This window comes from Pelophylax lessonae (genome assembly GCF_965119305.1).
Source record: "Pelophylax lessonae genome assembly, chromosome: 10".
In the NCBI taxonomy this organism is placed as follows: domain Eukaryota; kingdom Metazoa; phylum Chordata; class Amphibia; order Anura; family Ranidae; genus Pelophylax; species Pelophylax lessonae.
In genome coordinates this window covers 5,381,626-5,409,146 of record NC_138777.1, presented here as the reverse complement: position 1 = coordinate 5,409,146, position 27,521 = coordinate 5,381,626, and the positions used below count along the sequence as shown (strand labels likewise).

The window sequence follows — 27,521 nt, the reverse complement described above, 5'->3', positions numbered from 1 at the left end:
CGGAAAATCACACACTGGTCCAACATGCACAGAAACGCGTTGACCTGTAGCAGTCACATGGCAGTGCCATTACTTGTTTTTGCATGCGCCAAACTACATGCCTTTTAAATAAGGGTCAGTGACCTCTTTTTCAGGTTTTACACATATAGGGTAGACCAGGGGTCTCAAACTGGTGGCCCTCCAGCTGTTGCAAAACATTCCTATGAGGCATTGCAAGGCTGACAGTTACAAACATGACTCCCATAGGCAGAGGCATGATGGGACTTGTAGTTCCGCAACAGCTGAAGGGCCGCCAGTTTGAGACCCCTGGGGTAGATCATTGAAATGAAAGAGCTGCCCAACATGGGGCGCGCAGGACTGGGTGCACTCTCATATTTACCAGGATGGTATGAGTGGAGCCTTCATGTTTTTGCAGCATGTCTGCTGATGTCATCGCAATACAGCTGCTGACATCATCATGCTTGCAGGCATCACCTTGTTTTTTATGATGGACGTCCTATAGTCTGCTTATCTCCATCTGTGATGAAACTATAAGTCCCAGCATGCCATGTCATTTTGGGTTAAGCAGTACAAGAGCTCAGATGTCACTGGACAGACCGGGGAAAGACAACAATCCAAGAAGCCATTGTGTATCCCAAGATAGAGGCTCCTTACTTCCCCTGTTAGGGGCCTTAAGCCCCGTACACACGTGCAGATTGTCGGCCGAACGATCGGCCGTCTTTTGTCCAGGGCTGTCGTGTCTGTTGAAAACTGCAAAAGACTGCACACAAATTTTGTCGGCCAACAACAGCCGACTGCAGAAGTGATGTCATGTGATGGTTAACTTTCCGTGTCTTTTTTTCTTTTCTGAGCATGCCCAGTCTTGCAAATCTGCTGTCTGTCGGCCGAAATCTGTACTGACTGGCGAACAATCGGCCGTTCTGGTGTCAGCATACAAAAATTTTAAAGCTTGCACGACAGATTCTGTTCGGCCGAAAGTCAGCAGTCGGAAGCATCATACTAACAAGCCGAAAATCGGCCGATCGGTCGTCGGCCGAATCTTTTCGGCCGACAATCTGCACGTGTGTACGGGCCTTTATTTACAATGGCAAGCAAATACGTTGCAGCAAAAGGTGAGCTCTCTACTCCGTTTCAGAATGAAAAAAGCTCAATACAGGAAAAATGCTCAAATGGATCTTATTTATAGATACTTCACTTGAAGCGTTGTCACTGTAATCACAACCAACGCGTTTCGGCATTTGAATATTTCCCCTTTATCAGGGCTATAAACAAATTGTAAAAAAAAAATTCTGTGAGAACCATAAGAAGGAAAAAAAAGAATAATAAATTGAAGAAAATGTATCGAAAAATAGTACAGAACAATGTATCCCTTTTTGTTTGTTTGTTTGATACACTTAATGCAGCTTTCACATTCTTACATGCTTGGCCTTCTATTTTTTGGATCGTGTTTCAAATCTGACCTCTGGCCTCCCCTTCAGTCTTGCACAGGTGTACCAGTTCCTCCCCTTCAGTCTTGCACAGGTGTATTGGCTCCTCCCCTTCAGTCTTGCACAGGTGTATCGGCTCCTCCCCTTCAGTCTTGTACAGGTGTATCGGCTCCTCCCCTTCAGTCTTGCACAGGTGTACCCGCTCCTCCCCTTCAGTCTTGCACAGGTGTATGGGCTACTCCCCTTCAGTCTTGCACAGGTGTAACGGCTCCTCCCCTTCATTCTTGCACAGGTGTACAGGCTCCTCCCCTTCAGTCTTGCATTGTGTATTGGCTCCTCCTTTAGTCTTGCAAAGGTGTACCGGCTCCTCCCCTTCATTCTTGCACAGGTGTTCCGGCTCCTCCCCTTCATTCTTGCACAGGTGTACCGGCTCCTCCCCTTCAGTCTTGCACAGGTGTACCGGCTCCCCCCCTCAGTCTTGCACAGGTGTACCGGCTCCTCCCCTTCAGTCTTGCACAGGTGTACCGGCTCCTCCCCTTCAGTCTTGCACAGGTGTACCGGCTCCCCCCCTCAGTCTTGCACAGGTGTACCGGCTCCTCCCCTTCAGTCTTGCACAGGTGTACCGGGTCCCCCCCTCAGTCTTGCACAGGTGTACCGACTCCTCCCCTTCATTCTTGCACAGGTGTACAGGCTCCTCCCCTTCAGTCTTGTATTGTGTATCGGCTCCTCCTTTAGTCTTGCAAAGGTGTACCGGCTCCTCCCCTTCATTCTTGCACAGGTGTTCCGGCTCCTCCCCTTCATTCTTGCACAGGTGTACCGGCTCCTCCCCTTCAGTCTTGCACAGGTGTACCGGCTCCCCCCCTCAGTCTTGCACAGGTGTACCGGCTCCTCCCCTTCAGTCTTGCACAGGTGTACCGGCTCCTCCCCTTCAGTCTTGCACAGGTGTACCGCCTCCTCTCCTGGACTGAAATGGCTTCCTCTGATTTTACTCCACACTGTGATCTTCTCACAATGTGCATGCCATGTACCTGGTCAGTGAGCCTGACGTGTAGAGAAGAGCCTCTCTTACAGCACTGGCTCAGAGGTTACAGATAGTGAGACAACAGCCACAAAAGCACGGTGATGTAGGAGTGCCTGCAATCCATCCAGTAATCTGCGTGGCAGCAGTCAGCAGGTGAACGTGCAGAAGACAGGCTGGTGGTAGATAAGCTGGCACAGAACTTGGCAGACAGTAAGCAGCTGAAGCAGGAACCAGATCAGGTTTTGCTGGGCTGAGAGCTGTAGCAGACTGGATAAGCAGATGCAGAGTCAGACGAGCTGGGGTGGTAATGTTCAGGTAGATCAAGCATAGATAGCAGACAACAGGATGGTTGGGTCACAAGCCGAGTCAGCATCGGAAGATCGATCAAACAGAGACAGGAGGTAGAAGCAGATTCCTCTGCACGTTCCCTGGTCCACACCCATGTACATTTTGCCTGAACAGTTGCTGGTCTGCGCATATATATGCGCCGCGAAATTCCACCTATACAGACATGCTTTCCCTGACAGTGCATTAGAAGTTGCAGCAAGTCCTTGCTGAAAGACGTTAATTGCATAACTCTTCCTAAGAGCCAGCCCCCTCATTGCATCAGGGCTGAGGGCTCTTGAGAGGAGTACTGTGATGTTTTCAGGCCCCCTGCTAGCCCCTCCCACCAGCAACGATCTGCCGCCTTGCATAGAGCTGCACAGAGACCTAGTAATGATGTCACTGGGTCTAATATAAGGTATATAATGATAATAAAAGTTTTTTTTTTTTTTTTTTTTTTTTTTTAAATGTCTATAGCATCTTGATGGAGGGGGGGGGGGGGGGTTGGGTAATTAGGAGGTAAAATATAAGCAGGTTAAACTTCTGTAACATTATTTTTCTGCCATAAAAAAGAAGAAGCGATCCTGATCTGCTTGACCTGCTTTCTCTGCAGAGACATGCGCTGTGAATAACGGAGGGTGTGATCGCACATGCCGGGACACATCGACTGGCGTTCGCTGCAGCTGCCCCGTGGGATTCACGTTGCAGTTTGATGGCAAGACCTGTAAAGGTGGGTTGTAGGCGGCAATGGGAGAGGTGGGATTGCGCAATGAGAGGCGAAGGTTTGGAAGCGGGTGGTGGTCTGTGTGCCAGGCTGAGGCGGAACGATCGGGAATGGGTTATTTATGATGATGATTTTGGCTGAGGCAGTGGCAGGCTCCATATTTCTGTCAGCTCCGGTGTCTTTTAAAGTGTTTTTTTATTAGTAAAGTTATTATAAAGATTGTCTGGAAGGCATTTTTGGAGCAACTTTAAAATTGAAGTTGCTTACTAAATTTTCTCTCTGTTGCTGAGATAAAAGGAGTTACAGGATAGGGCATATACAGTATGTATGCCCCAGTTTATCAAGCTTCAGGATACTTCAAGCACCTTTAACTACCCTTAAATATCTGCACTGGGTCACTTTTACTCAATATCTCACCTGTAGTAGCAGATTTTATACAACTACCTTTACAGTGGCTTCTGTATTGAAAGCTGCCACATCTCCGCTCTCTAGCTGAATGGGTTGCATACTTGCCCCCCCCCCCCCCACCTGGCCACTGTGGTTCTTCCCACAGACTTATTCATCCTACAGGGGCATACAAGATGGCAGGAGGAAGCACAGTGGTTGGCAGTGAGAGCAAGTACACCCTGAAGTGGCAGCGGCACAGGAGCAGCGGCTTTTCAGTACAGGAGCTGCCAAAAGGGTAAGTATATAAATGTTTCCTTCACATGTGACCTGTTGGGTAAAAGTGACTCCGTGGTGACAGGGTCTTTCTAAGGCCCTGGTGCCCAACATGCAGCCCACAGGTTATTACTGTGACCGCTGACACCAATTATGGGTGTTATTATTGTATCCACTGGCATCAGTGTTGGGGGTTGTTATTGCATCCACTGGCACCAATGTTGGGGGTTATTATTGCATTCACTGGCACCAATGTTCGGGGTTATTATTGCATTCACTGATACCAATGTTGTTTTTTTTTTTATTGCATCCACTGGCACCAATACTGGGGGTTATTATTACATCCCCTGGCACCAATGTTGAGGGTTATTATTGCATTCACTGGCACCAGTGCTGGGGGTTATTATTGCATCCACTGGCACCAGTGCTGGGGGTTATTATTGCATCCACTGGCACCAATACCGGGGGTTATTATTGTATCTACTGACACAAATTCTGTGGGTTATTATTGCATTTACTTGCACCAATGTTGGGGATTAATATTGCATCCACTGGCACCAATATTAGGGGTTATTATTGCATTCATTGGCACCAATGCTGGAGGTTATTATTGTCAGCCACTGGCACCAGTGTTGGGGGTTATTATTGCATCCACTGGCACCAATGTTTGGGGTTATTATTGCATTCACTGATACCAATGTTGGGGTTTTTTATTGCATCCAGTGACATCAGTGTTGGGGGTTATTATTGCATTCACTGACATGAATGCTGAGTGTTATTATTGCATCCGCTTGCACCAATGCTTGGGTTATTATTGCATCCACTGGCACCAGTTTTGGGAATTATTATTGCATCTACTGGCACTAATGCTGGGGGTTATTATTGCATCCACTAGAAGCAGTGTTGGGGGTTGTGATTGCCTCCACTGGCACCAATGTTGGGGTTTTAATATTGCATCCACTGACACCAATGCTGGGGGTTATTATTGCATCCACTGGCACTAATGCTGGGGGTTATTATTCCATCCACTAGCAGCAGTGTTGGGGGTTCCCAGAACACTATTATGCTTAGAGCACCTCTGCACCCACCTTTTTAAGAAAAAAGAATCTTTATGAATTCACATTTTCCAGCAGTCTTTTGTCCAGTTCCCTTCCACCTGCAGAGGGAAGATGTGGAATGCTGCAGTCTCCTGTGAATTTTGCGTGGCCAGATGATGCACCCCCAGGGAGGAGGTCTGTGACTCCCTGGGCTTTCAGGAAAGACCTTTGCTTCCTTCTCCAGAGACGAAGGGGAAAATCGCTGAGTAAAATGCAGAAATAATAATGGGTTTTCCCCTATCATTACAGATGTTGACGAATGCCAAAGCAACAATGGCGGATGCGACCACTTCTGCCGCAATACTGTGGGGAGCTTTGACTGCAGCTGCAGAGCCGGGTACAAGTTACTGACCGACGAGAGGTCCTGCCAAGGTACGAAGATATGATGGACATGATGGGCAGTGCCGGCCTTGTCTGGCGTTGTGCTATTCTAATGCAATGCGCTTGGGGAGAATGGATCTGAGTCTGACATTTTCATGGTCATTAAGGGGTTATTCATTTTTTTTTTTAAACTAATTTGGTAATCATTGTCTTTTTCATGTCGACCGCAGATGTCGATGAATGCTCTTTCGAGCGGACCTGTGACCACACCTGCATCAATTACCCGGGGTCCTTTGCCTGCACTTGTGACAAAGGTTACACCCTCTATGGATTGACGCATTGCGGAGGTGGGTACCTCTTGGGTGGGGCGGGGGAAGGGGGAAGAATCTACCAAGGGGTTTTGTAAGGGGAACATCTGTCCTAGGTTGTGCTGCCAGTTGTAAACCCTTCATATACCCAGTGAAGTGATTGGCCTCAGGGGATACACAGAGATGAAACGAATCCCCCTACATAAGTTCTTCTTATTATTATTATTAAAGGATTTCTATAGCGCCAGCAATTTACGCAGCGCTTTACAATAATAGAGGGAGACAGTACATATACAATACAATAAAATACAAGAGGATTGAGAGGGCCCTGCTCAGAAGAGCTTACAATCTAATGGGGTGGGGCAGGTGTTACAAGAGGTAAGAGTAGGGAATCAGCTGATGGCAGATTAGTTGTCGGAGTGATAGGCTTCCCTGAAGAGATGAGTTTTCAGGGATCGCCTGAAAGCAGCTAGAGTAGGAGATAGCCGTACAGGTTGAGGTAGAGCGTTCCAGAGGATGGGAGAGGCCCTGGAGAAATCCTGGAGACGAGCATACACCTGTAGATTTTCAGCCCTCTACATCTCTTCAAAGTGCAAAATTTATACAGCTTGTCTGAGCTTTCAGAAAGCCAAACCCCACTTTACTTGCAGTATCTTCCAGGCTTAATATAGTCCCCTCCAAGATTTCATACAGCCTCACTCCTTCTCCTTCATACAGCCCCCGCCAGCCTTCATACAGCCCCCGCCAGCCTTCATACAGCCTCTGCCAGCCTCTGCCAGCCTTCATACAGCCTCTGCCAGCCTCTGCCAGCCTTCATACAGCCTCTGCCAGCCTTCATACAGCCCCCGCCAGCCTTCATACAGCCTCCCAACCCTTTATGTAGCCCCCGCCAGCCTTCATATAGCTCCCCCCCCCCCCACACTCTTCTTCATACAGCCCCATCTCCCTCTTCCAAGAGCCCCTGTCAGCTGTCATACAGCCTCACCCCCTTTTCTTCATACAGCCTCCCAAGTCTTTATATAGCCCCCGCCAGCCTTCATACAGCCCCTGCCAGCCTTCATACAGCCCCCGCCAGCCTTCATACAGCCCCCGCCAGCCTTCATACAGCCTCTGCCAGCCTTCATACAGCCTCTGCCAGCCTTCATACAGCCTCCCAAGCCTTTATATTGCCCCCGCCAGCCTTCATACAGCCTCTGCCAGCCTTCATACAGCCTCTGCCAGCCTTCATACAGCCCCCGCCAGCCTTCATACAGCCTCCCAACCCTTTATGTAGCCCCCCGCCAGCCTTCATATAGCTCCCCCCCCACACTCTTCTTCATACAGCCCCATCTCCCTCTTCCAAGAGCCCCTGTCAGCTGTCATACAGCCTCACCCCCTTTTCTTCATACAGCCTCCCAAGCCTTTATATAGCCCCCGCCAGCCTTCATACAGCCCCCACCAGCCTTCATACAGCCCCCGCCGCCTTCATACAACCTCTGCCAGCCTTCATACAGCCTCCCTGCCTTTATATTGCCCCCACCAGCCTTCATACAGCCCCCCGCCAGCCTTCATACAGCCCCCCGCCAGCCTTCATACAGCCCCTGCCAGCCTTCATACAGCCCCTGCCAGACTTCATACAGCCCCTGCCAGCCTTCATACAGCCCCTGCCAGCCTTCATACAGCCTCTGCCAGGCTTCATACAGCCTATGCCAGCCTTCATACAGCCTCCCAACCCTTTATGTAGCCCCCTGCCAGCCTTCATATAGCTCCCCCCCACACTCTTCTTCATACAGCCCCATCTCCCTCTTCCAAGAGCCCCTGTCAGCTTACATTATGTGTGTTGATTGAGGCCCCTTTCACACAGGCGGACCGTTCAGATCCGCCTGTCCGTTTTTTTGGCGGATCTGAACGGTCCCCCCATGCATTCCTATGGGGCATCGGATGTCAGCGGAGACATGTCCGCTGACATCCGACCCGATCCGATCCGTCAAATCTGGACGGATGGAAACCCTTTTTTCCATCCGTCCAGCGGATCGGATGGGATCGGGTGAGAACGGACTGACGGTCCGTTGACATCCGATTTCCCCCATAGAGATGCATGGGGAACTGTCAGCTGTGTCTCCGCACGCAGCACGGAGACACAGCTGTCCTCCTGCTCAGCGAGGGATCGGCGGCTCGATCCCCCGCTGAGAAAAACGGACTCCGTCCAGCGGACGGAGTGTGTGAAAGAGCACTTAGGAGAACTGGAGAGTGCAAAATCTGGTGCAGCTGTGCATGGTAACCAATCAGATTCTAACTTCAGGTTGTTCAATTAAGCTTTGACAATAAAACCTGGAAGCTGATTGGTTTCTGTGCAGATCTGCACCAGACTTTGCACTCTCCAGTTTTTAGTAAATCAACCCCATGGTCTCCCAGCTCCTGAGTGTGCATGCTACTGGACATTAGTTTACTATTTACTGCAAGATGCTTTATGAGGTTATTTGCTGCTGTTGTGGACATTTAGGAGCTGGGAACCAGCGGTAGAGGTCAGGCATTCGAAAGGAAAAAATATACTCAATGTGAATAATCAGCGCAAAATAAATTAGTGTAAAATTGGTGTACAAAATTATAATAAATTAATACTAACTGCATAAATGCGCACAGCTGGTCAAATCTAATCACAAACTCCGAAAACTCAAAGCAAAACAATATACATTTTATATATTTATATATATATATATATATATATTTATATAAGTGTATATATATATATATATATATATATAATGTGAATATTCGTGATTGCTGCCACCACTTATCAAAAGGTGTTCACCTATAACTTTGCATCAAATAAAAATATCACATCACAAGTTTAGCGCAATGTAACGTGCATAGTCCCAATAAAATTATAAAAATCCACTGTCGTACAATATTTTGTTACAAATAATGTTTAACCGCTTCTGGACCGCCCACTGTAAATATACGTTGGTACTTTAACATGTTCCCTGCTTACCGGAGCCGTCGGTAGCGGGGAAATCATACGTCTCTTCCTCCCAATGGCCTTAAAGAGCCCATTTTTTTCCAGCATGGAAAAAAAATACTTTTTTATTTTTTTGCTTTATAGTGTAGATGTGAGGTGTGAAGTCTTTTTGAGCCAAAGATCTCACATTAAAGAGGTCCTGTCCTGCTTATTTCTATTACAAGGGATCTTTACATTCCTTGTAATAGGAATAAAAGTGATCAAAACATTTTTTTTAAAGGAACAGTGTAAAAACAAAAGATAAAATAAATAGGAAAAAAATGAAAGTGCCCCGTCCCTGTTAGCCCGCGTGCAGAAGTGAACGCATACACAAGTCGCGCCCACATATGTAAACGGTGTTCAAACCACACATGTGAGGTATTGCTGCGATTGTTAGAGCGAGAGCAATAATTCTATCCCTGGACCTCCTCTGTAACTCTAAACTGGTAACCTGTAGAAATTTTTAAAATGTCACCTATGGAGATTTTTAAGTACCAATATTTGTCACCATTCCACAAGCATGTGGATTTTGAAGGCATGTTGGGTATCTATTTATTCGGCGTAACATTATCTTTCACATTATAGAAAAAAATTGTGCTAACTTTACTGTTTTCTTACTTTTTTATTAAAAAATATATTTTTTACAAAAAAATTGCGTTTGTAAGGAATATTTTAAAATATATTCTAATTCTAATAATACAATATCAAAATATTGAAAAAATATTACACCGATCTCGATTTTATTCTCTAGGGTCTCTGCTAAAGAAAAATGTATAATGTTTGGGGGGTTCTAAGTAATTTTCTAGCAACAAAAACTGATTTTAACTTGTAAACAACAAGTGTCAGAAATAGGCTCGGTCCTTAAAGTGGAACTTCCGCTTTAGGTATTCTAACCCCCTGACATGCCACATTTGGCATGTCATTTTTTTGGGGGGGAGCGGGTACCTAGTTTTGAGAGGTACCCGCTCCCACTTCCGCTCGGAGCGCCGCGGCGCCCTGAACGGAAGTTCTCATCTCCCCCTCCCTCCCTGCAATCTTCTGGGACATGTCAGAGGTCCCAGAAGATTGCCGGCCAATCAGCGCGACTCGCCCATGCGCAGTGGGTACCCGGCTGTGAAGCCGCAAACTGTCACAGCCGGGTGCCCACAGCAGTGATGCCGGCGCTGCCGAGACCAGAGGGAGAGGATCGCTGGACCGTTGGACAGGTGAGTGAAAAGGCTGGAACTCCGCTTTAAGTGGTTAACACGATTGAATATTGCACGATGGTGGATTTTTATAATTTTATTGGCACTATGCACATTAGATTGCGCTACACTTGATGTGATATTTTTATTTGAAAGGGAAGCAACTCAGCGACTTCGGATCGGAAAAGAAAATCAAAAACCAAGATCACAAAAAAAACAAAAAAGATCAGAAAAGCAAACCCGCCATGCTTACCGCGGATCTGGGAAGCAGCGTGTGTTTGGGGCAGTGGACCCGTTGTGCTTTCCTGTGCAGGCAAAGCCCAGCTTCACTTTAAATGCGAACATTCGGATTCTTGCATTAGCCCAGCCGTGACCGGTTCTCTTTGCAGTAAATTGTTTTCCAGCATTGGTCGTGTAATGACTTATTTATTCTTTTTGCTGGGAGTGTCTCTTCAGGAGGTGTATATGGGGGCCTCGTTACCCGTCCTCGCTGGATCTTCCCGGCAGCGGCGTGACGAGTGCGATGAGTAAACGTTTGCTATTAATACCCCGCTGTTAGTGTTTGCTGAGTGACTGTACAGAGTCTCCATTATACGAGGGTGAGCTGGGATTCTGCACCCCCTCCCCCCTACCTACCCCCTTCCTGGGGCTTATTCACACCTATTGATTATGGGTGTAGGGTGCGACCCCCATCCTTTGTGATGTCATCAGTGGGGGGGGGGGGGGAGATTTATCTAAACATGTTGATGAGTTAATTTGTAGCCAGTATCCTGTGAATAGAATGATACAGAACCTTACATCCCTATTTCTTGATCCCTTTATTTGTACCAGAATGTGCAATGGTTTAGCCGCAGAGCTCTACGCCATCTTTCCAGTATACCGGATCCTGAAAGACCAGGCGTACATTTTTATATTGCTGTGCCCTAGATCAGTTGGTGCCTCTGTCAGTTTAAGGCAAGGGAGGACTGGGCCAGAGGGCAGGGGGGCAATAGCCCCCCGGGCCGCTCTGATGCTCCATAAAAAGGCTGCACTGCCTCTGCCATAGACATGCCTTAAGGATTCCTGGTGAAGAGAAGTAAAAAGTCTCCACTGATGACCTACTGAGTGTGGGATGAAGACAAGGACAGAGCACAGCCCCCCCCCCCCCAGCATGGATTGTGTAAACTGTGTCTGAGCAGAGGCTGGTTCCATGCCCCACTGGAGACAATTGCCCCCCCCCCCCTCCTCGGCAAGCCCTGACCGAGCTGTCCCAGCTCCCCCCAAACACCCCCTGCTGGCCAGTTTGGGAACCCAGATTCAGTCGGTAAGTAGAGAGCATCTGGAACAGGGCTTCAGCCTGGAATGTAGGACGGGAAGAGGGAGAGTGGGGGGGCCGAAAGTTGCTAGTTTGCCCCTGGTCTAAGGCTAGGTTTACACATATCCAGCTGTGGTTTGCAGTCGGGTAGGATTTTGTTCACCAGTTCTGGTGCGATTCAAGTGCAAATTTTTACTTGAATGTGTAAATCGGCTCCATTGAAAGCTGGTCCACAGTTCACATGTTATCCGAATCGGATGCTGTTGAAAGTCTACAATTGTAATTTTTGCTGCCTCCTTCCTGTTATCTTCATGAGTCACTTCTGACAAGTTTTCCTGACACTAGGAGAAAAAAGGAACTCCACTACACAGCCTGTGATTGACAGCTTCATCTCTGTTCCTATGTGCTGTGTGAAGGGTGGGGATGTCCCCTCCCTCCAATCAGCTCTTACTGAACTCTGCAGAGTGTAAGTTTAGCTCTCTGCCCTCTTTTTTTCTGAAAGCTCAGACAAGCTAAGATAAATTTTGGACTGTTAACAGCTGTAGAGGCAGACCTTGCTGCAGATAAACAGGTACAACTTATGTAGGAGGATTTATTTAATCTCTGTATATCAGTCACTTCACTGGGTTAAATGGAAGCAGTGCCCGGACAAGGTAATCTAGAGACTAGGGCGAACATGCCAAACTGCACCCCCCCCCCCACCCACCAAAGATGTATGAGCATTATGTGTCAGCAAAAATCCCCCCACAAAAAATACTGAGCATTAATCTGTATGCTTACCCTTTCAGCATAAATTCCTCCTCCCCCCAGAAAAAATCCATCCCCCCTGCTGAAATCTTCCCTCTCAGCACAAGTCTTTGCCCCCCATCCCCCAAATAAAGATTCTCCCCTCCTAGCACAAACCCTCTACCCTTAAAATGTCCCCTCCTAGTACACATCTTCTCCCCCACTCACTTCAAATCCCCCCCCCCTCCTAGCACAAAGTCCCCCAAATCCTGCCTCCTAGCACAAATCTTCCTCCCTCACCCCCTCCCAAAACAAATCCCCCTAAATCACTCTTAGCACTCCACCCCCCCACCCCCTCTAAATTTCCTTCTCTAGAACAATACTTATCCCATGTTGCCCTGAAATTCCCCCTTCCAACAAAAATTCCTTCCCCCCCCAATCTCCTTGTGGTCCCCCCCCCCACACCTCATGAGTGCCCAGGACAGCTGCCACCTCCTGCCCACCCCTTGCCCTGTATGGAAGGGTTTACCACCACTTTAAGGTGGAGCCTGCTTTTCTCTGTTAGCTGCCATTTGAGGCTGACAAACACTAGTCTCTACCCCCCCCCCCCCCTCCAAAAAAAAAAAAATGTCTTTGGATATACTTTAACCCATTCCCACCAACCTCCCACATTTATAAGGTGGACTGGCTCCCAGTCACATGATCACTATGACAGCTTGTGATTGGCTATCACGGCGATCACTAGTTTTAGAACAATCCCCATCTCCTTCTCCTCTGTGAGATACATTGTATCTTTTTCTCCTTGCTGGAGGAGAAGTGTGGGAAAAAAAAAGAATGAAGATAAATTAGCTAAGGCAGGGCTGATCTATGTCAGTGTCAAGCACACTGTCGGCAACTTTACCGCTCCCTGCCTGTGCTTAACAGTCAGTTTACAGGCATTCAGGAGGCGATCTGGCCGTTTCCTGTATTCCTGTTTGATCGATCCCCAGTGGGTTTTTTTTTTTTTACTGTCCCAATGAGGATTTTACATTGAACGTCTGTGCTGCAGCCGCAGGTGGCACTATCACTACAAGGTCCTATTGACTTTAATGAGCAAGTTTGTCATGCCGCCTTACATGGGTTCACCACAAAGCAAAGCGTCACGGGTTCGCCGCAGTGTATACTCCTCGGGCCACCATGTAAATTTGATAACGAAAAATATATATCGGCGCAACACCCAATGCAAATAGCCAAGCTGCTGAACACCCAGGTACAAAAAACAACACCAGAGAATTAAACACAGTAATGATTGGTGCAGCGCTGTAAAATCAATAATGATATTCAATAAATACTAAAATCAATAAAAGTCCATAAGTAAAAAATCCATATATAAAAGGGGAGAAAAGTCCATGAAGTTGTCATGTAGTAAAGTGCACAGTGCAGAAACTTGATATTATAGAGAATGGTGCCCACACACAGTGCTCAAGATCCTCCACCGGATGTGCCAGCCTTTCACCTGAGAGCTGTGTATTCACAGCATATAGTAGTAAACGGGCAGCCTAAAGAGATAACACTATAGAAGTGAGGACTCAGATCACTTATCACAACACTGCACTCCTTTCTCCTCTTGTAGGATCAGATGGTTTCCAGTCCCCCAATTGAAATATAAAATATGCAGACCATAGTGTAATACCATCAAACTAAAGCAATTTATTAAGTGGTTAAAAGCCTCTTACTTGAGTATAAGCAAATCGCAGCTGGACAGGTACAAGACACGATCGGCGTCCATGCGCCACTGCTATTCCTCCAGCTGGACTGCGGGTGACGTCAGACGCTCCTCCCTCCCTTCCGCACGCGTTACGACCCTAGGGACGTAACGCGTGCGGAAGGGAGGACTTCGTCAGAAGTCCCGTCCCTAGGGACGTAACGCGTGTGGAAGGGAGGGAGGAGTGTCTGACATCACCCGCAGTCCAGCTGGAGGAATAGCAGCGGCGCTTGGGCACTATGTAAATTTGGACTTGGTTATGGTGGTGGCAAGACAAAAAAATAGAATTTTCTTGAAAATTGAAACTTATCTCCCTCTATTGGTTTTCTATTTGGTTATGATTAAGCACTTTTCTGTGTGAAATGCGTCAACTGTATGTCATAGCCTATTTTTCCCTTTTTAGCAGAATTATGTACTTTTATTGGATGACACCAGCAGTGTGCGGCCACTCTTCACTTCAATGAGAGTAGGGGGTGGGGGGGGGGGGGGTGGGAGTTGTGTCTTAGCTCCAGAAGAAAGATTAAAATTTCCAGATTGTACATAACGAAATATTTATTTTAATTTAATAAGATTTGTTAAAAAGTGTTCTGGGAATGATCTGCCTGGGTTCATCATAAAGGGTTAAACCTTCCACCTCCCACCCTCTTCAGAAATAAAGTGTTGGTGTGACCGCACTGCAGACTCCTGCGGCACGGCGTCTAACCGCGAGTGAAATCATAAAAATGCCAAAAATATACGTTTCTTATTGCCAAGTGGTTCCTTGCGGTGAGCGATCTCTCCGGGTTGTTGCACTTTGCTCCGCTGTCCTCCCGGCCAGATGGAAAATCTTCGCCTACGTGAGAGGGCCGATTGTTGATGGTGCTGACGGCTCCCTCTCCGCCGCACAGACCAGGAGCCTAAAATACTCCCTGAACTTTTGCTTAGAATCCAGCGGCGTGGAAACTTGGCGCAGGACGGTCCCCGCGGAGAAGGAGCCCTATTATATATCCTCATTTTATAGAAGATAGCCAGAAACTGCGAGTCCTGGGATTCCCAGATAAGGGAGCCTTCTGCAGTGAGAAGCAGAAAGAGAATTCTGGGTAAAATATGTCCCCCCCCCCCCCACTGTCATACAGCCCCCAGGGTTCAAATAGCTTCTCTTCATACAGCCCCTAGCCCTCAAATAGGCCCCCTCCTTCAAACCAGCCCCCCAATCTTCATACAGCCATCTCTGACTTTCATAGTGCCCCCAGCCCTAATATAGTCCCTTCCTTCATTCCAGGTCCCCATCCTTTGTACAGCCCCCTCCATATAGCCTCCCCCCATCCTTCATACAGCCTCCCCTAGCCTTTATACTGCCTCCTCCCAGCCCTCATATAGTCCCTTCCTTCATTCCAGGTCCCCATCCTTTGTACAGCCCCCCTCATATAGCCTCCTTCCATTCTTCATACAGCCTCCCCCAGCATTTATACTGCCTCGCCCCCAGTCCTCATATAGTCCTTTCCTTCATTCCAGGTCCCCATCCTTTGTACAGCCCCCCTTATACAGCCTCCCCCCCATCCTTCATACAGCCTCGCACCCCTTCCTTTATACTGCCCCAGCTCTCGTATAGCCCCCTCCTTCATACCAGCTCCCCATCCTTCATACAGCCCCCCCTTTCATACATCTCATCTCATCTCATACACAGCTCCCCAGCTTTCATACAGCCCTCTTCCTTCATACCAGCCCCCCATCCTTCATACATCCCCTCCTTTAACACAGCCCCTCCCCTGAGCCTTCATACTACCCCTCAGGCTTTGTACAGCCCCCCTAGTATTCAAAAAAACCTACCTCAACTGTGTCAGCCCCCCTCCAACAACACCCCCCACCTCCCCCCCCCCACCAGCCTTCATACAATTCTCCAGGCTTCATACAGCCTTCTCCTTCATGCAACTAACCCCCCCCCCCCCCCCCAGCCTTCCGGCCTGCATACAGCCCCCAGCCCTCATATAGCCCTAGTCCTTCATACAGCTTCCCCTAAGCCTTGATACCACCCCCCCCCCAGCATTCATACAGCCCCCCTCAGCATTCATATAACCTACCTCAACTGTGTCAGCCCCCCTCCGACAATACCCCCCCCCCCCCACCAGCCTTCGTACACTCCTCCAGGCTTCATACAGCCTTCTCCTTCATGCAACTAACCCCCCACCCCCAGCCTTCATACAGCCCCCAGCCCTCATATAGCCCTAGTTCTTCATACAGCTTCCCCTAAGCCTTCATACCCCCACCCCCCAGCATTCATATAACCTGCCTCAACCTACTTCTATTAACCAGCCCCTCCCCTTCTATTAACCTACCTACCCCCCCCCCCCCCCCATTCATACAGTCCCACAACCTTTATACAGCCCTCACCCTCAACCTGGCCCTTCCCTCCAACCTTCATAAAGTCTCACCACTCATTTTTCATATAGCCCCCCCCCCCATCCTTCATACAAGCCCCCTCATCCTTCATACAGCCACCCCCCACATTTCAGCCACTATTAAGGAAGAACTCTGATTTGAAGCCATTATAATTCAGAAAGGCAGAGCTGTTCCCATCACCTGCTAATAATTTAGTCTTCACTTTAAAACTTGGAAGGGGCTTCTGATATGCCGACCCCCCTAAACTAGTCATTTATTGTGTGTGTGTCACCCTGCTTGGAGCTCACTGAGATGCGGGCGGCCTCTGTGTGGCTCAGAGTTTTTGGATTTTCCCACGTCTCGGACTGTTTGAAGAATGGGGACATCATGAGCGGTGACTGCAGGAGAGATTTGCTGATGGTTGGAAGAATTATTTTCCTGGTTGGACGAGGATTCTTTTTGTTTTGTGATTTTTGATGCTTTTCTTTATTTTTTTCTATTTTTTCCAGACATCAATGAATGCAGCATTAACAATGGCGGCTGCGAGCATACCTGCGTCAACACGATGGGCGATTATTACTGCCAGTGCCCCCAGCGCTACAAGTTACACTGGAATCGCAAGGACTGTGTTGGTAAGAGATCTCCCCCTCCACCCGGTCCAGAAACTCTGCCTTCTTTTGGACTGCTGACAGACTGGGGGTCAATTCAATAAAAAAAAAAAAAAAAAAATGTATGTTTTGGTGAAAAACCTATGCAGTACACCCAGCGCCGGCAAAGATGCCAAACTGCACACCCTCTTAACTTAGGGTTAGCATTGATGCTGCTGTCACTACACTCCAGCCTTGCAACAGAAGAAACTGGCACAGGGTGCCCCCATCCCTGCAATGAACCACTGCCCCCGGGGCAGCCGCCCCTCCTGCCCAACGCTTGTCCTGGCCCTGACTACAGCATTTCTGCTGACCTGTTGGGGCCCGATACAAGTATGGCAGTACTGCCCCTTCCCCCCTTTTATTGGCATTTCTGCTTGCATCTCCCCCACAATGGCTGTAATTCATGCATGAATAAAATGTTTTTGGATCTCTAAAGTGTATTTCTAGGCAAAATAAAAAAAAAAATGCACTACACCATTTCTGCTGACCTGTTAGGGGTCGTTACCAGTATGGCAGTACTGCCTCTTCCCCCCTTTATTGGCATTCCTGCTTGCATCTCCCCCAAAATGGCTGTATTTCATACATGAATAAAATGTTTTTGAATCTCTAAAGTGTATGCTTAGGCAAAATGTAGAAAAAAAAATGCACTACACCATTTCTGCTGACCTGTTGGGGCCCGATACCAGTATGGCAGTACTGCCCCTTCCCCCCCCCCCTTTTATTGGCATTCCTGCTTGCATCTCCCCCCAAAAACACAATGCCTGCATTTCATTGCATGAATAAAATGTTTTTGGATCTCTAAAGTATATGTCTAGGCAAAATTAAAAATAAAATACGCAATACACCATTTCTGCTGACCTGTTGGGGCCCGGTACCAGTATGGCAGTACTGCCCCTTCCCCCCTTTTATTGGCATTCCTGCTTGCATCTACCCCTCAATGGCTGTATTTCATACATGAATAAAATGTTTTTGGATCTCCAAAGTGTATGTATAGGCAAAATGTAAAAAAAAAAAAAAAAATGCAGTACACCATTTCTGCTGACCTGTTGGGGCCCGGTATTGATATGGCAGTACTGCCCCCCCCCCCCACCCTGTTGCCATTTTTTTCTTGCATCCACAACCCAAAACACATTGTCTGTATTTCATTAATTTCTAGCATGAATAAAAAGTTTTTTGATCTTTAAAGTGTTTGTCTAGGCAAAAAAAAGCAGTACACCATGCTGACCTATTGAGGCCTGCTATGGCAGTATTGCCCCCTCCCCCTTATTGGCACACCAGAATTCACCAGGTGTAATGAGGTGTCGATTGAGGAGAGCAGGAAATGGGGATGAAATAAGGATTTATATTTGAAGTTTTCAGGGTTTAATAAAAGCTCTTTCAAGAACATTGTAACATCTTTAGTGATCCATATGACTGGAGATAACATCATCTTAGTGCATTGACCCTGATGTAGGAGATATTGGGGAGGAGTTCTGCGCCAGCCTCTCACATAGGCCTTCATGTTCTTTAGAATCAGACGCCATGTTCATTACGTTTCATTGTCATTCTTATGTCACATGATTGTTCTTGTTTTCCATGAAATGATATTCGCTATGTGATAAAACAGGAGATACTTCTACTTTCACCTTTCTGCATGCAGTGAGTGATGTGTCTGTGTGTGCCGTCATTGCGTCACTAATACCGATCTGTCTTGTTGGCGTCTCTTGCATTGCATGCTGGGAATCCATCTGGGAAATGTGGTGCACAGGCTGAATAAATCATATGGTGTGGGGATGGGGGGTCTTCTGATTTTAACCCTTTATTGACCACTAAAGTCACTCCTGTGAATGTCACTTTACTCATCAATAATGTTCATTCCACCCACATTGTAACATTGTGTCATCGTGTCGGCTGTATCGTTGTCTGGAAAGGTAAGGCGAGTCTGATGTGTCTTTTCAGTGACTGCAATATAAAGATTGAATTTAATATATTATTACATTGTGTCTGTTATAGTGTATATACAGTTTATCCAGAGACCCCTGGCCGCTCTTCCCCTTTCTCCATCATCCTCCTCCTGCCACCACCCCCACCCCTTCTCCCATCCCATCACCTTGCCTTTTTCCCAAAGTTATCTATCCATTTATACTCCCTCTCTTACATCTCTGCCTCATCTATCCCCCACCCCCAAATCTTCAACACTGTTTGTCTTTCTCCTCACCCTTCCCTCTTCTCACCTGCCCTTCCTCTCTTGGAACCCACCTGTTCAACACCCACCCTTGTACTTGCTCTCTCAGATCTCCTTGTCTCTATCCCGTTCCCCTTTCTTCCTCTCTTTGAACCCCACTGCCCCTCTCTTCCCCTTCAACTTCTTCCTCTCTCCCCCTCCAACTTCTTCCTCTCTCCCCCTCCAACTTCTTCCTCTCTCCCCCTCCAACTTCTTCCTCTCTCCCTCCCTTCATCACTGCCCATCTTCTCTCAGCACTCCCTTTCTCTCCACCTCTCTCCCCTTCTTCTCTACCCTTCCTTTCTTGGAACCCTCCTGTCCTCCTCTCTCTCACTTCTACCTTTCTTTCCTCCTTCTTCATTGCCCCTCCTGATTCTTACTCTCACCCTCTCCCAACCTGCACTTTTACCTCTCCCCTCTCTCTGCTGCCCTTCCCCTTTTTTTTTGCCCTCCCCGCTTCTCCCCTGCCCTTCCTTTCTTTTAATCCACCTGTTCACCCCCCCACATTTGCCCCTTGCTCTTTCAGAACTCCTTGTCTCTAGCCCTCTTCCCCCTTTCTTCCTCTCTTTGAACCCCACTGCCCCTCCCTTCCCTACCTTCACTTCTACCTCTCTCTCTCCTTTCCCTGTTGCCCTTCTTCTCTCAGCACTCCATTTCTCTCTACCGCTCTCCCCTCTTCTTCTCTATCCTTCTTTACTGGGAACCCTCCTGTCCCTCTCACTTCTACCATTTTTCTTTCCTCCTTCTCCCTAGCTCTTCCTGATTCTTACTCTCACCACCTCTCACAACCCCCCCCCCCCACTTCTACCTCTCCCCCTTTTTCTGCTGCCCTTCCTTACTTTTTTTTGCCCTCCCCGCTTCTCCCCTGACCTTCCTTTCTTTTAATCCACCTGTTCACCCCCCCCCCACTTGCCCCTTGCTCTTTCAAAACCCCTTGTCTCTATCCCTCTTTCCCCTTTCTTCCTCTCTTTGAACCCCACTGCCCCTCCATTCCCCCCTTCACTTCTACCCCTCTCTCTCCTTTCCCTGCTGCCCTTCTTCTCTCAGCACTCCATTTCTCTCTACCTCTCTCCCCTCGTCTTCTCTATCCTTCCTTACCAGGAACCCTCCTGTCCCTCTCACTTCTACCATTTTTCTTTCCTCCTTCTCCCTAGCTCTTCCTGATTCTTACTCTCACCACCTCTCCCCCCACTTCTACCTCTCCCCCTTTTCTGCTGCCCTTCCTTACTTGGAACTTCCTGTCTTTCTTCCCCCTTCCCCTCTGCCCTTCCTCTCTTGGAAACCTACTGCCCCTCTCTCCCTTTTTTCCCCCACTTCTACCTCTCTCTCTCCCTTCCCTGCTACCTTCTTCTCTACCTCTCTCACTTCTTCTCCCCTACTCACTTCCTTTCCTGGAACCCCCCCCCCTGCTGCTGGCCCTCCTTTTCCCTTCACTTCTTTCTCTCTTCCTCCTTCTCTGCTGCCCTTCCTTACTTGGAACTTCCTGTCTCTCTTCCCCCCTTCCCCTCTGCCCTTCCTCTCTTTGAAACCTACTGCCCCTCTCTTCCTTTTCCCCCCACTTCTACCTCTCTCTCTCCCCCTTCCCTGCTGCCTTCTTCTTTACCTCTCTCCCTTCTTCTCCACTACTCTTCCTTTCCTGGAACCCCCCTGCTGCTCTCCCTCCCTCTCCCTTCACTTCTTTCTCTCTTTCCTCCTTCTCCATTACCCTTCCTTTTTATGACATTTCCCACCCATCTCTCCCTCTCCACCTACCCTTTCTTTCATGGAACCCCCCTGCTGCTTTCCCTTCCTCTCCCTTCACTTCTTTCTCTCTTCCTCCTCCTCTGCTGCCCTTCCTCACTTGGCACATTCTGTCTCTCTCCCCCATCCACCTTCTTTATTGCCGCTCCTCATTTGGAGCCCCTGTGCCTCTCTTCCCTCCCCCACCTTATAAATCCTTTCTCCTTCTTTTCCTTTTTTCTTTATGGCCTTTCTCTAACAAAATTTCCTTGTTCTCACTCTCCTTCCCCCTTCCATACGTTCTCTCTCCCCCTTTCCTCTGCCTCCCTCTTTTCACCTCCCCATTTCCACTACCCTCTTACCCTTCTCTGCTGCCCTTCCTTTCTTGGCACTCCATGCCCCCCTACCCCCCCCCCCCCCCAGCCCTCTCTCCTGACCTTCTTTTGGAACCCATCTTGCCCCTCTCCCTTCTACGTCTCCCCCTCCTCTGCTGCCCTATCTCCTTTCTTGGCACCCTTTCCCTCCTCTCTCCCTCACTCTCTTGTACCCTTACCCCTCTCCTGGGGTAATTGGGATCCTCACACACACACAAATATTGTCGCTTGTTTTATCTGCTGGCATTTTTTTCTCCATTTGCGTTTCTGTTTTTTTTTTATCATGTTTAGAGGTGGAGGGTCTCATCCTGGACTCGGCTCCCCCCAGAGCTCTTCTACAGTGTGTGAAGAATGGCGGCAGTGAGAGATGTTTTATCAACTGCCAGTCCCTCGTCTACTCTATTCCCGGTGAGTGCCAGCTCAGGGGGCAACTTTCTATCAGAACCAGCATTAACTTTACCATCAATCTGAGTTTTAGTAGCTTTTCTATTGTATAGGACTAAACGGGCCAGCCTTCCCATCAATGAGCCGTCCCTCCCCACCTCCATCAATGAGCATTCCCTCCCCACCTCTGTCAATGAGACTTCTCTCCCCCCAGCCTGCATCAATGAGGCCCCCCCCCCTCACCTCCATCAGTGAGCCTTCCCTCCCCACCTCCATCATTGAGCCTTTCCTCCCCACCTCCATTAATGAGCCTTCCCTCCCCACCTCTGTCAATGAGACTTCTCTCCCCCCAGCCTGCATCAATGAGGCCCCCCCCTCACCTCCATCAGTGAGCCTTCCCTCCCCACCTCCATCATTGAGCCTTTCCTCCCCCCACCTCCATCAATGGTCTGAGCCTTTCCTCCCCACCTTCATAAATTATCCTTCCCTCCCCACCTACATCAGTGAGCATTCCCTCCCCACCTCCATCAATGAGCCTTCCCTCCCCACCTACATCAGTGAGCATTCCCTCCCCACCTCCATCAATGAGCCTTCTCTCCCCACCTCCATCAATGATCCTTCCCTCCCCCCTCCTCCATCAATGAACATTCCCTCCCTCAAACCTCCATCAATGAGCCTTCCCTCCCCACCTCTATCAGTGAGCCCTCCCTTCCCACCTCCCCCAAAGTGTCTCCCCCCTCTACCTCCATCAATGAGCCGAGCCTTCCCTCCCCACCTACATCAATGAGCCTTCCCTCCGTACCTCAATTGAAGAGCCTCCTAACCCTCCCACCTTCATCAATGAGCCTCCTCCCCCCAGCCCCCACCTCCATCAATAAGTTTTCCCTCCCCACCTCAATCAATGTGCCTTCCCTCCCCACCTCCATCAATGAGCTAAGCCTCCTTTCCCCACCTCCATTAATGAACCTTCCTTCCCCACCTCCTTCAATGAATCTTCCCTCCCCACCTCCATCAATGAACCTACCCTCCCCTCCTCCATCAATGAGCCTTCCCTCCCCTCCTCCATCAGTGAACCTTTCCTCCCTACCTCCATCAATGTGCCTTCCCTCCCCACCTCCATCAATGAGCTAAGCCTCCCCTCCCCTCCCCACCTCCATCAGTGAACCTTTCCTCCCTACCTCTATTAATGAGCCTACCCTTCCTACCTCCATCAATGAGCCTTCCCTCCCTACCTCCATCAATGTCCCTTCCCTCCCCACCTCCATCAATGTGCCTTCCCTCCCCACCTCCATCAGTGAGCCTTCCCTCCCCCACCTCCATCAATGAGCCTTCCCTCCCCACCTCCACTAATTAACCTTCTCTCCCACCTCCATCAAAGAACCTACCTTCCCCACCTTTATCAATGAACCCAGCCTTCCTCTCAACCGAAGTCAAAGAGCTCCCTCCCCCTCCATCAATGAGCCTTCCCTCCCCACCTCCATCAATGAGCCTTCCCTCCCTACCTCAATCAATAACCCCCCCCCCCCCCACCTCCATCAATGAGCTTTCCCCCTCACCTCCATCAATGAGCCATGGCTTACCACAACCCTGTCACCGGTTGGCCAGTTCTCCTTACTTGGACTACCTTTGGTCGGTCCTGACCACTCAGATGAGGAACATTCCAGAAAAGCCACAGTTTTGGAGTTGCTCTGACCCAGTTTTCTAGACCAGTGTTTCTCAACCTTTTTTCAGTCAAGGCACCCTTTAAAGTTATGGATGGTCTTGAGGCACCCCATTCTAAAATGTAAAAAACTATTCTAGTAGTTCTACATAATGCAGCAACATCCACAGGTAGGACACCCAACTTTACAGGTGATTTATTCTTCGAAAACAAATACACTTTTGCACACTGGTACTGACTAATATCCCAATGTTTCTCTTCTCCCTCATTTTCTCTGTCAGTTAGCTAATGTCACCCCAGTGCTGAAGGAGAGGGGCACGGGAGGGTCAAACAAGGATGTTGTGGAGGCAACAAACATTCTCCTTATTAACTGATGATGTCATTGGTTGTTAGGATGCCAGTGCCTAGAAAGTCATAATGGTGCACAGGGCCGCTGATAAGGCAGTACAGCTAGCCCTCCTGTACTGGGCCCCGGCCCTATCAGTTTAAAAGGGGGTCCCGGCACCTGCTGAGTAGGAGGGCTGGCTGTATGGTCTTACTGCAGACACCAATCGTCTTCTGCCCCCTCCCCCGCAGTGCTGCCAGCTTCTCCTCCTCTTTCTCCCTCTGTCTGCACTGGGGGATTGTTTCTAGCACATGCAACGCTTTCATCTGCTGTCCAGGCCCCCCTGTGTGCCCCTTTCCCTCGCAGTGCTGCTGTCTTCCCCCCTCTCCTCTCCCTTCGGCAGCTGCTACAGGCACACAGATGGATGTTTCAGGATAGAGAGTGGGGAAGGGGCCTTTTCCGGCCCCTTCCTTTCCTGAATGAACACAGTTGAGCGATCAGTACCAATCACTCATGTGTCCATTTATCACTGAAGCATAATAAACTGCATTTACTATGATTCAGTTTGTGAATGAGCGGGAAGCCTCAGAGCACTTCCTATTCATTCATCTGTGCAACTAAGGCTGCAGAGAAAGAGACTGATAAATCTATGTTGTCAGTCACTTTCAGCCGGGGGTGGGGGGGGGGGGGGAGAGGGCACTGTCAGGAAGGCTGTATGGGGCCCTGATGGGGCACAATGAAAACCCGTGGCTTTGTGTAACTAAAAGGCTTCATCCACCCACCTGCTTGTATACAATTTTTGATAATTTTTTAGGCATTTTGCCAAGGCACCCCTGAAGAAGCCTCGAGGCACCCTAACCCCTATCCCTATCCCTAACCCCTATCCCTAATCCCCATCCCCTAATCCCTATCTCCTAACCCTATCCCTAACCCCTAACCTTATCCCTTAACCCCTATCCCTTAACCCCTATCCCTAACCCCTATCCCTAACCCCTATCCCTAACCCCTATCCCTTAACCCCTATCCCTTAACCCCTATCCCTTAACCCCTATCCCTATCCCTTAACCCCTATCCATAACCCCTATCCCTAACCCGTATCCCTAACCCCTATCCCTAACCCCTATCCCTAACCCCTATCCCTAACCCCTATCCCTAACCCCTATCCCTAACCCCTATCCCTAACCCCTATCCCCTAATCCCTATCCCTAACCCCTATCCCTGAACCTATCCCCTAACCCCTATCCCTTAACCCCTATCCCTAACCCCTATCCCTGAACCTATCCCCTATCCCTAACCCCTAATCCCTATTCCTAACCCTAACCCCTATCCCTGAACCTATCCCCTATCCCTAACCCCTAATCCCTATTCCTAACCCTAACCCCTATCCCTGAACCTATCCCCTATCCCTAACCCCAAACTCCTATCCCTAACCCCTATTCCTAATCCCTAACCCATATCCCTAACCCTTATCCCTAACCCCTATCCCCAACCCCTATCTCCTAACCCTATCCCTAACCCCTATCCTTAACCCCTATCCCTAACCCCAAACCCTAACCCCTATCCCTAATCCCTAACCCCTAACCCCTATCCCTAACCCCTATCCCCTAACCCTAACTCCTAACCCTATCCAATCCTTACAGTTGCCCATTTTTTCTGCTTTCAACACACTAACTTCAGGGACAACATGTTCACTTGCTGCCTAATACATCCCAGCCACTTTCAGATGTCATCGTAACCAGATAATCCATGTTATCACTTTAACTGCCAGTGGTCAGAATGGTATGGCTGATCGGTGTTAGGGTAAAAAATCTTCCTAGAATGTTGTAGAGACAATAATACACATTGCTGGGATTCGGTACATTGAACCGACCACATCCACAGGGAGAGCGAAGAAACTGCTAATTACTGAGAGCGGTTGGCACGCGCTCCACGTTTTATCGTTTTTTATGGTAATTCCTCTCCCTGATATCCAACTGAATCTTGTCTTGTGCTCCCGGCACAGACGGGACTTTTCCTGAGCCTGACATTCCAATAGACGAAGATTTTTCAGTTATTCTATCAAAGAGAAGAATGTAAAGAATTTGTCGTTATGTGCGCCAATATAATCCCCCCCCCCTGCCCCAGAGCTTCCACCTCCCTGAATCTATGAACGGCTGTAGCCTGAAATAAAAGGTTCAAATACTGCAATATCGAAATCTGACCCCTGGCCCCTTCTTCAGTCTTGCACAGTATCCAGGGCCGGCCCCACCATGGGTCCCGCTGGGTTTTTTTGCACCCAGGCGGTACTTGGAGAGGGGCAGCAAATTGATTTTTTTTCCAGCAGTTTTGTGTCATCAGTTTGCGGCGCGTTACGGGCGGCATTCCCCCATCTCATACTGTCGCCCATAGTGCAAACTGATGAGTATGAGGAGGCGGAGTCTCTCCTCCGGGGAACGTCCCTCACGTGATCACGGTGTGCGCAATGACAAACATCGGCGCACTCCATCTCACGCAGGGCAGGCTGGATCTTCTAGGGTGGTGGGAGACACAGGAGTGACAGGAGGACTGAGGACAGACAGCGGGTGTTTGGTGGACCCGTCCGGTGGTGAGTTATAGAAGAAGATAACAGTATATATAATATTTTCTAAATTTTATATTTATATAAAATAATGGATGCGGCGGGCCCTTTGTTGGGTGTTTTTTTTTGGGGGGGGGGGGCAGCATTTTATTCTTGGACACAGGCAGCACAATGTATTGGGCCTGCCCTTGGTGTATCGGCTCCTCTCCTGGACTGAAACGGCTTCCTCTGATTTCACTGCACACTGTGCGCTTCTCACAATGTGCATTGGAAGCTGCAGCAAGTCAGATAGAGCCCCGCCCCATTTACTGGCTGGAGGACATCCAGCATCATCTAGGCTTTCCTGTCCCTTTCATTCATTGGTTTTTTAGTTCTTCAATCATGGAGGCTCAGCACAGAGGCGTAACTAGAACCTTCAGGGCCCCGGTGCAAGAAACCATGAAGGGACCCCTGGTCGGGGTCCTTCTCTTCAAGCCTGGGGCTTTTCCCACTGATCCTGGGGCCCTTTACTCTCATAGCAGGGCCCTTTATTATGGACCCACAGCGGGACCCTTTCACAAGTTCTGCAATGGGCCCCCTTCCTGCCATCTTGGGGCCTCCCCACGGTGGTGGAATGTCAGGGCCCGGTCGCAAGCATGACTTTTGGGATCCTAGAAGTTCACCCACTGGGGTCAGTAGTTTTTATTTTTTTGGTATTTTAATTATATTATTTTTTATCATTTTATTTTATTTTTTTTACAATGTGGCTGACTATGACTCTGTCCATTCAGAAAAGGAAGGAGCTGGTAAATTACATATTTACCGACCCCTTCCTGTTGTGACATCCCCTGCAGCAGCGGGCAGGAGAGTGGACAGAGGAAGCCGGTAGCACAGTGGGGGAGGGGGACCAGGGGAGCACACAGGGGCCCAGAAACAGCAGAACACAAGTGAACTGGATAGGAGGAGTGGCGGGGGCAGCATACAGAGGAACCAATCTCCTCCATTTTCCTCCTGCAGCTACAAGAGGAAAAAGTAGGACAGTGATTTCTCTACATGCTGCCCCCGCCGCCCCTCCTATCCAGGTGTACAGGGGAGCCGCACAGGACCCCCGGAGCATGGGGCCTGGTTGCAATTGCGACCCCTGCAACCCCTGTAGTTACGCCCCTGGCTCAGCAGCAGATGGAGGCGTTTACATGCAAAAGCAGCCTGCTTAGGAATGCCCACTCCTCCAGACTGTTACCCACTTATCAAGGCATTTTCATATTTTCATAACTCCTCCCAAGAGCCCGCCTACTGCTTGCATCAGGACTGAGGGTTCTTGAGAGGAGTACTGAGGCTGGGGGCTGTGATGTTCTCAGGAAGCTATGTACAGCCCCTCCCACCAGTCATGCATTGCATAGAGAAGCACAGAGACCCAATGATGGCATCACTGGGACTAAATTAGGGAAAGGTTTTATTTAAAATGATGGGGATTTTTCAGTTCTGTGCATTGGAAGTGTCACTTA

The 27,521-nt window shown here is 48.9% G+C and overlaps 1 protein-coding gene across 2 annotated transcripts in view; it reads left to right on the top strand.

Annotated features, from left to right (window-relative positions):
- The window catches only part of SCUBE2 (signal peptide, CUB domain and EGF like domain containing 2), a 135,605-nt gene that overhangs the window by 62,704 nt on the left and 45,380 nt on the right, over positions 1-27,521 (top strand). The window contains exons 8-12 of one of the 2 annotated variants that reach the window (XM_082270441.1): positions 3,386-3,502; positions 5,503-5,625; positions 5,805-5,921; positions 16,675-16,797; positions 21,403-21,519. In XM_082270441.1, coding sequence (XP_082126567.1) covers positions 3,386-3,502; positions 5,503-5,625; positions 5,805-5,921; positions 16,675-16,797; positions 21,403-21,519 — 597 coding nt within the window. The remainder of the gene's footprint in view (positions 1-3,385; positions 3,503-5,502; positions 5,626-5,804; positions 5,922-16,674; positions 16,798-21,402; positions 21,520-27,521) is intronic. The other variant, XM_082270442.1, reaches the window with a different exon arrangement.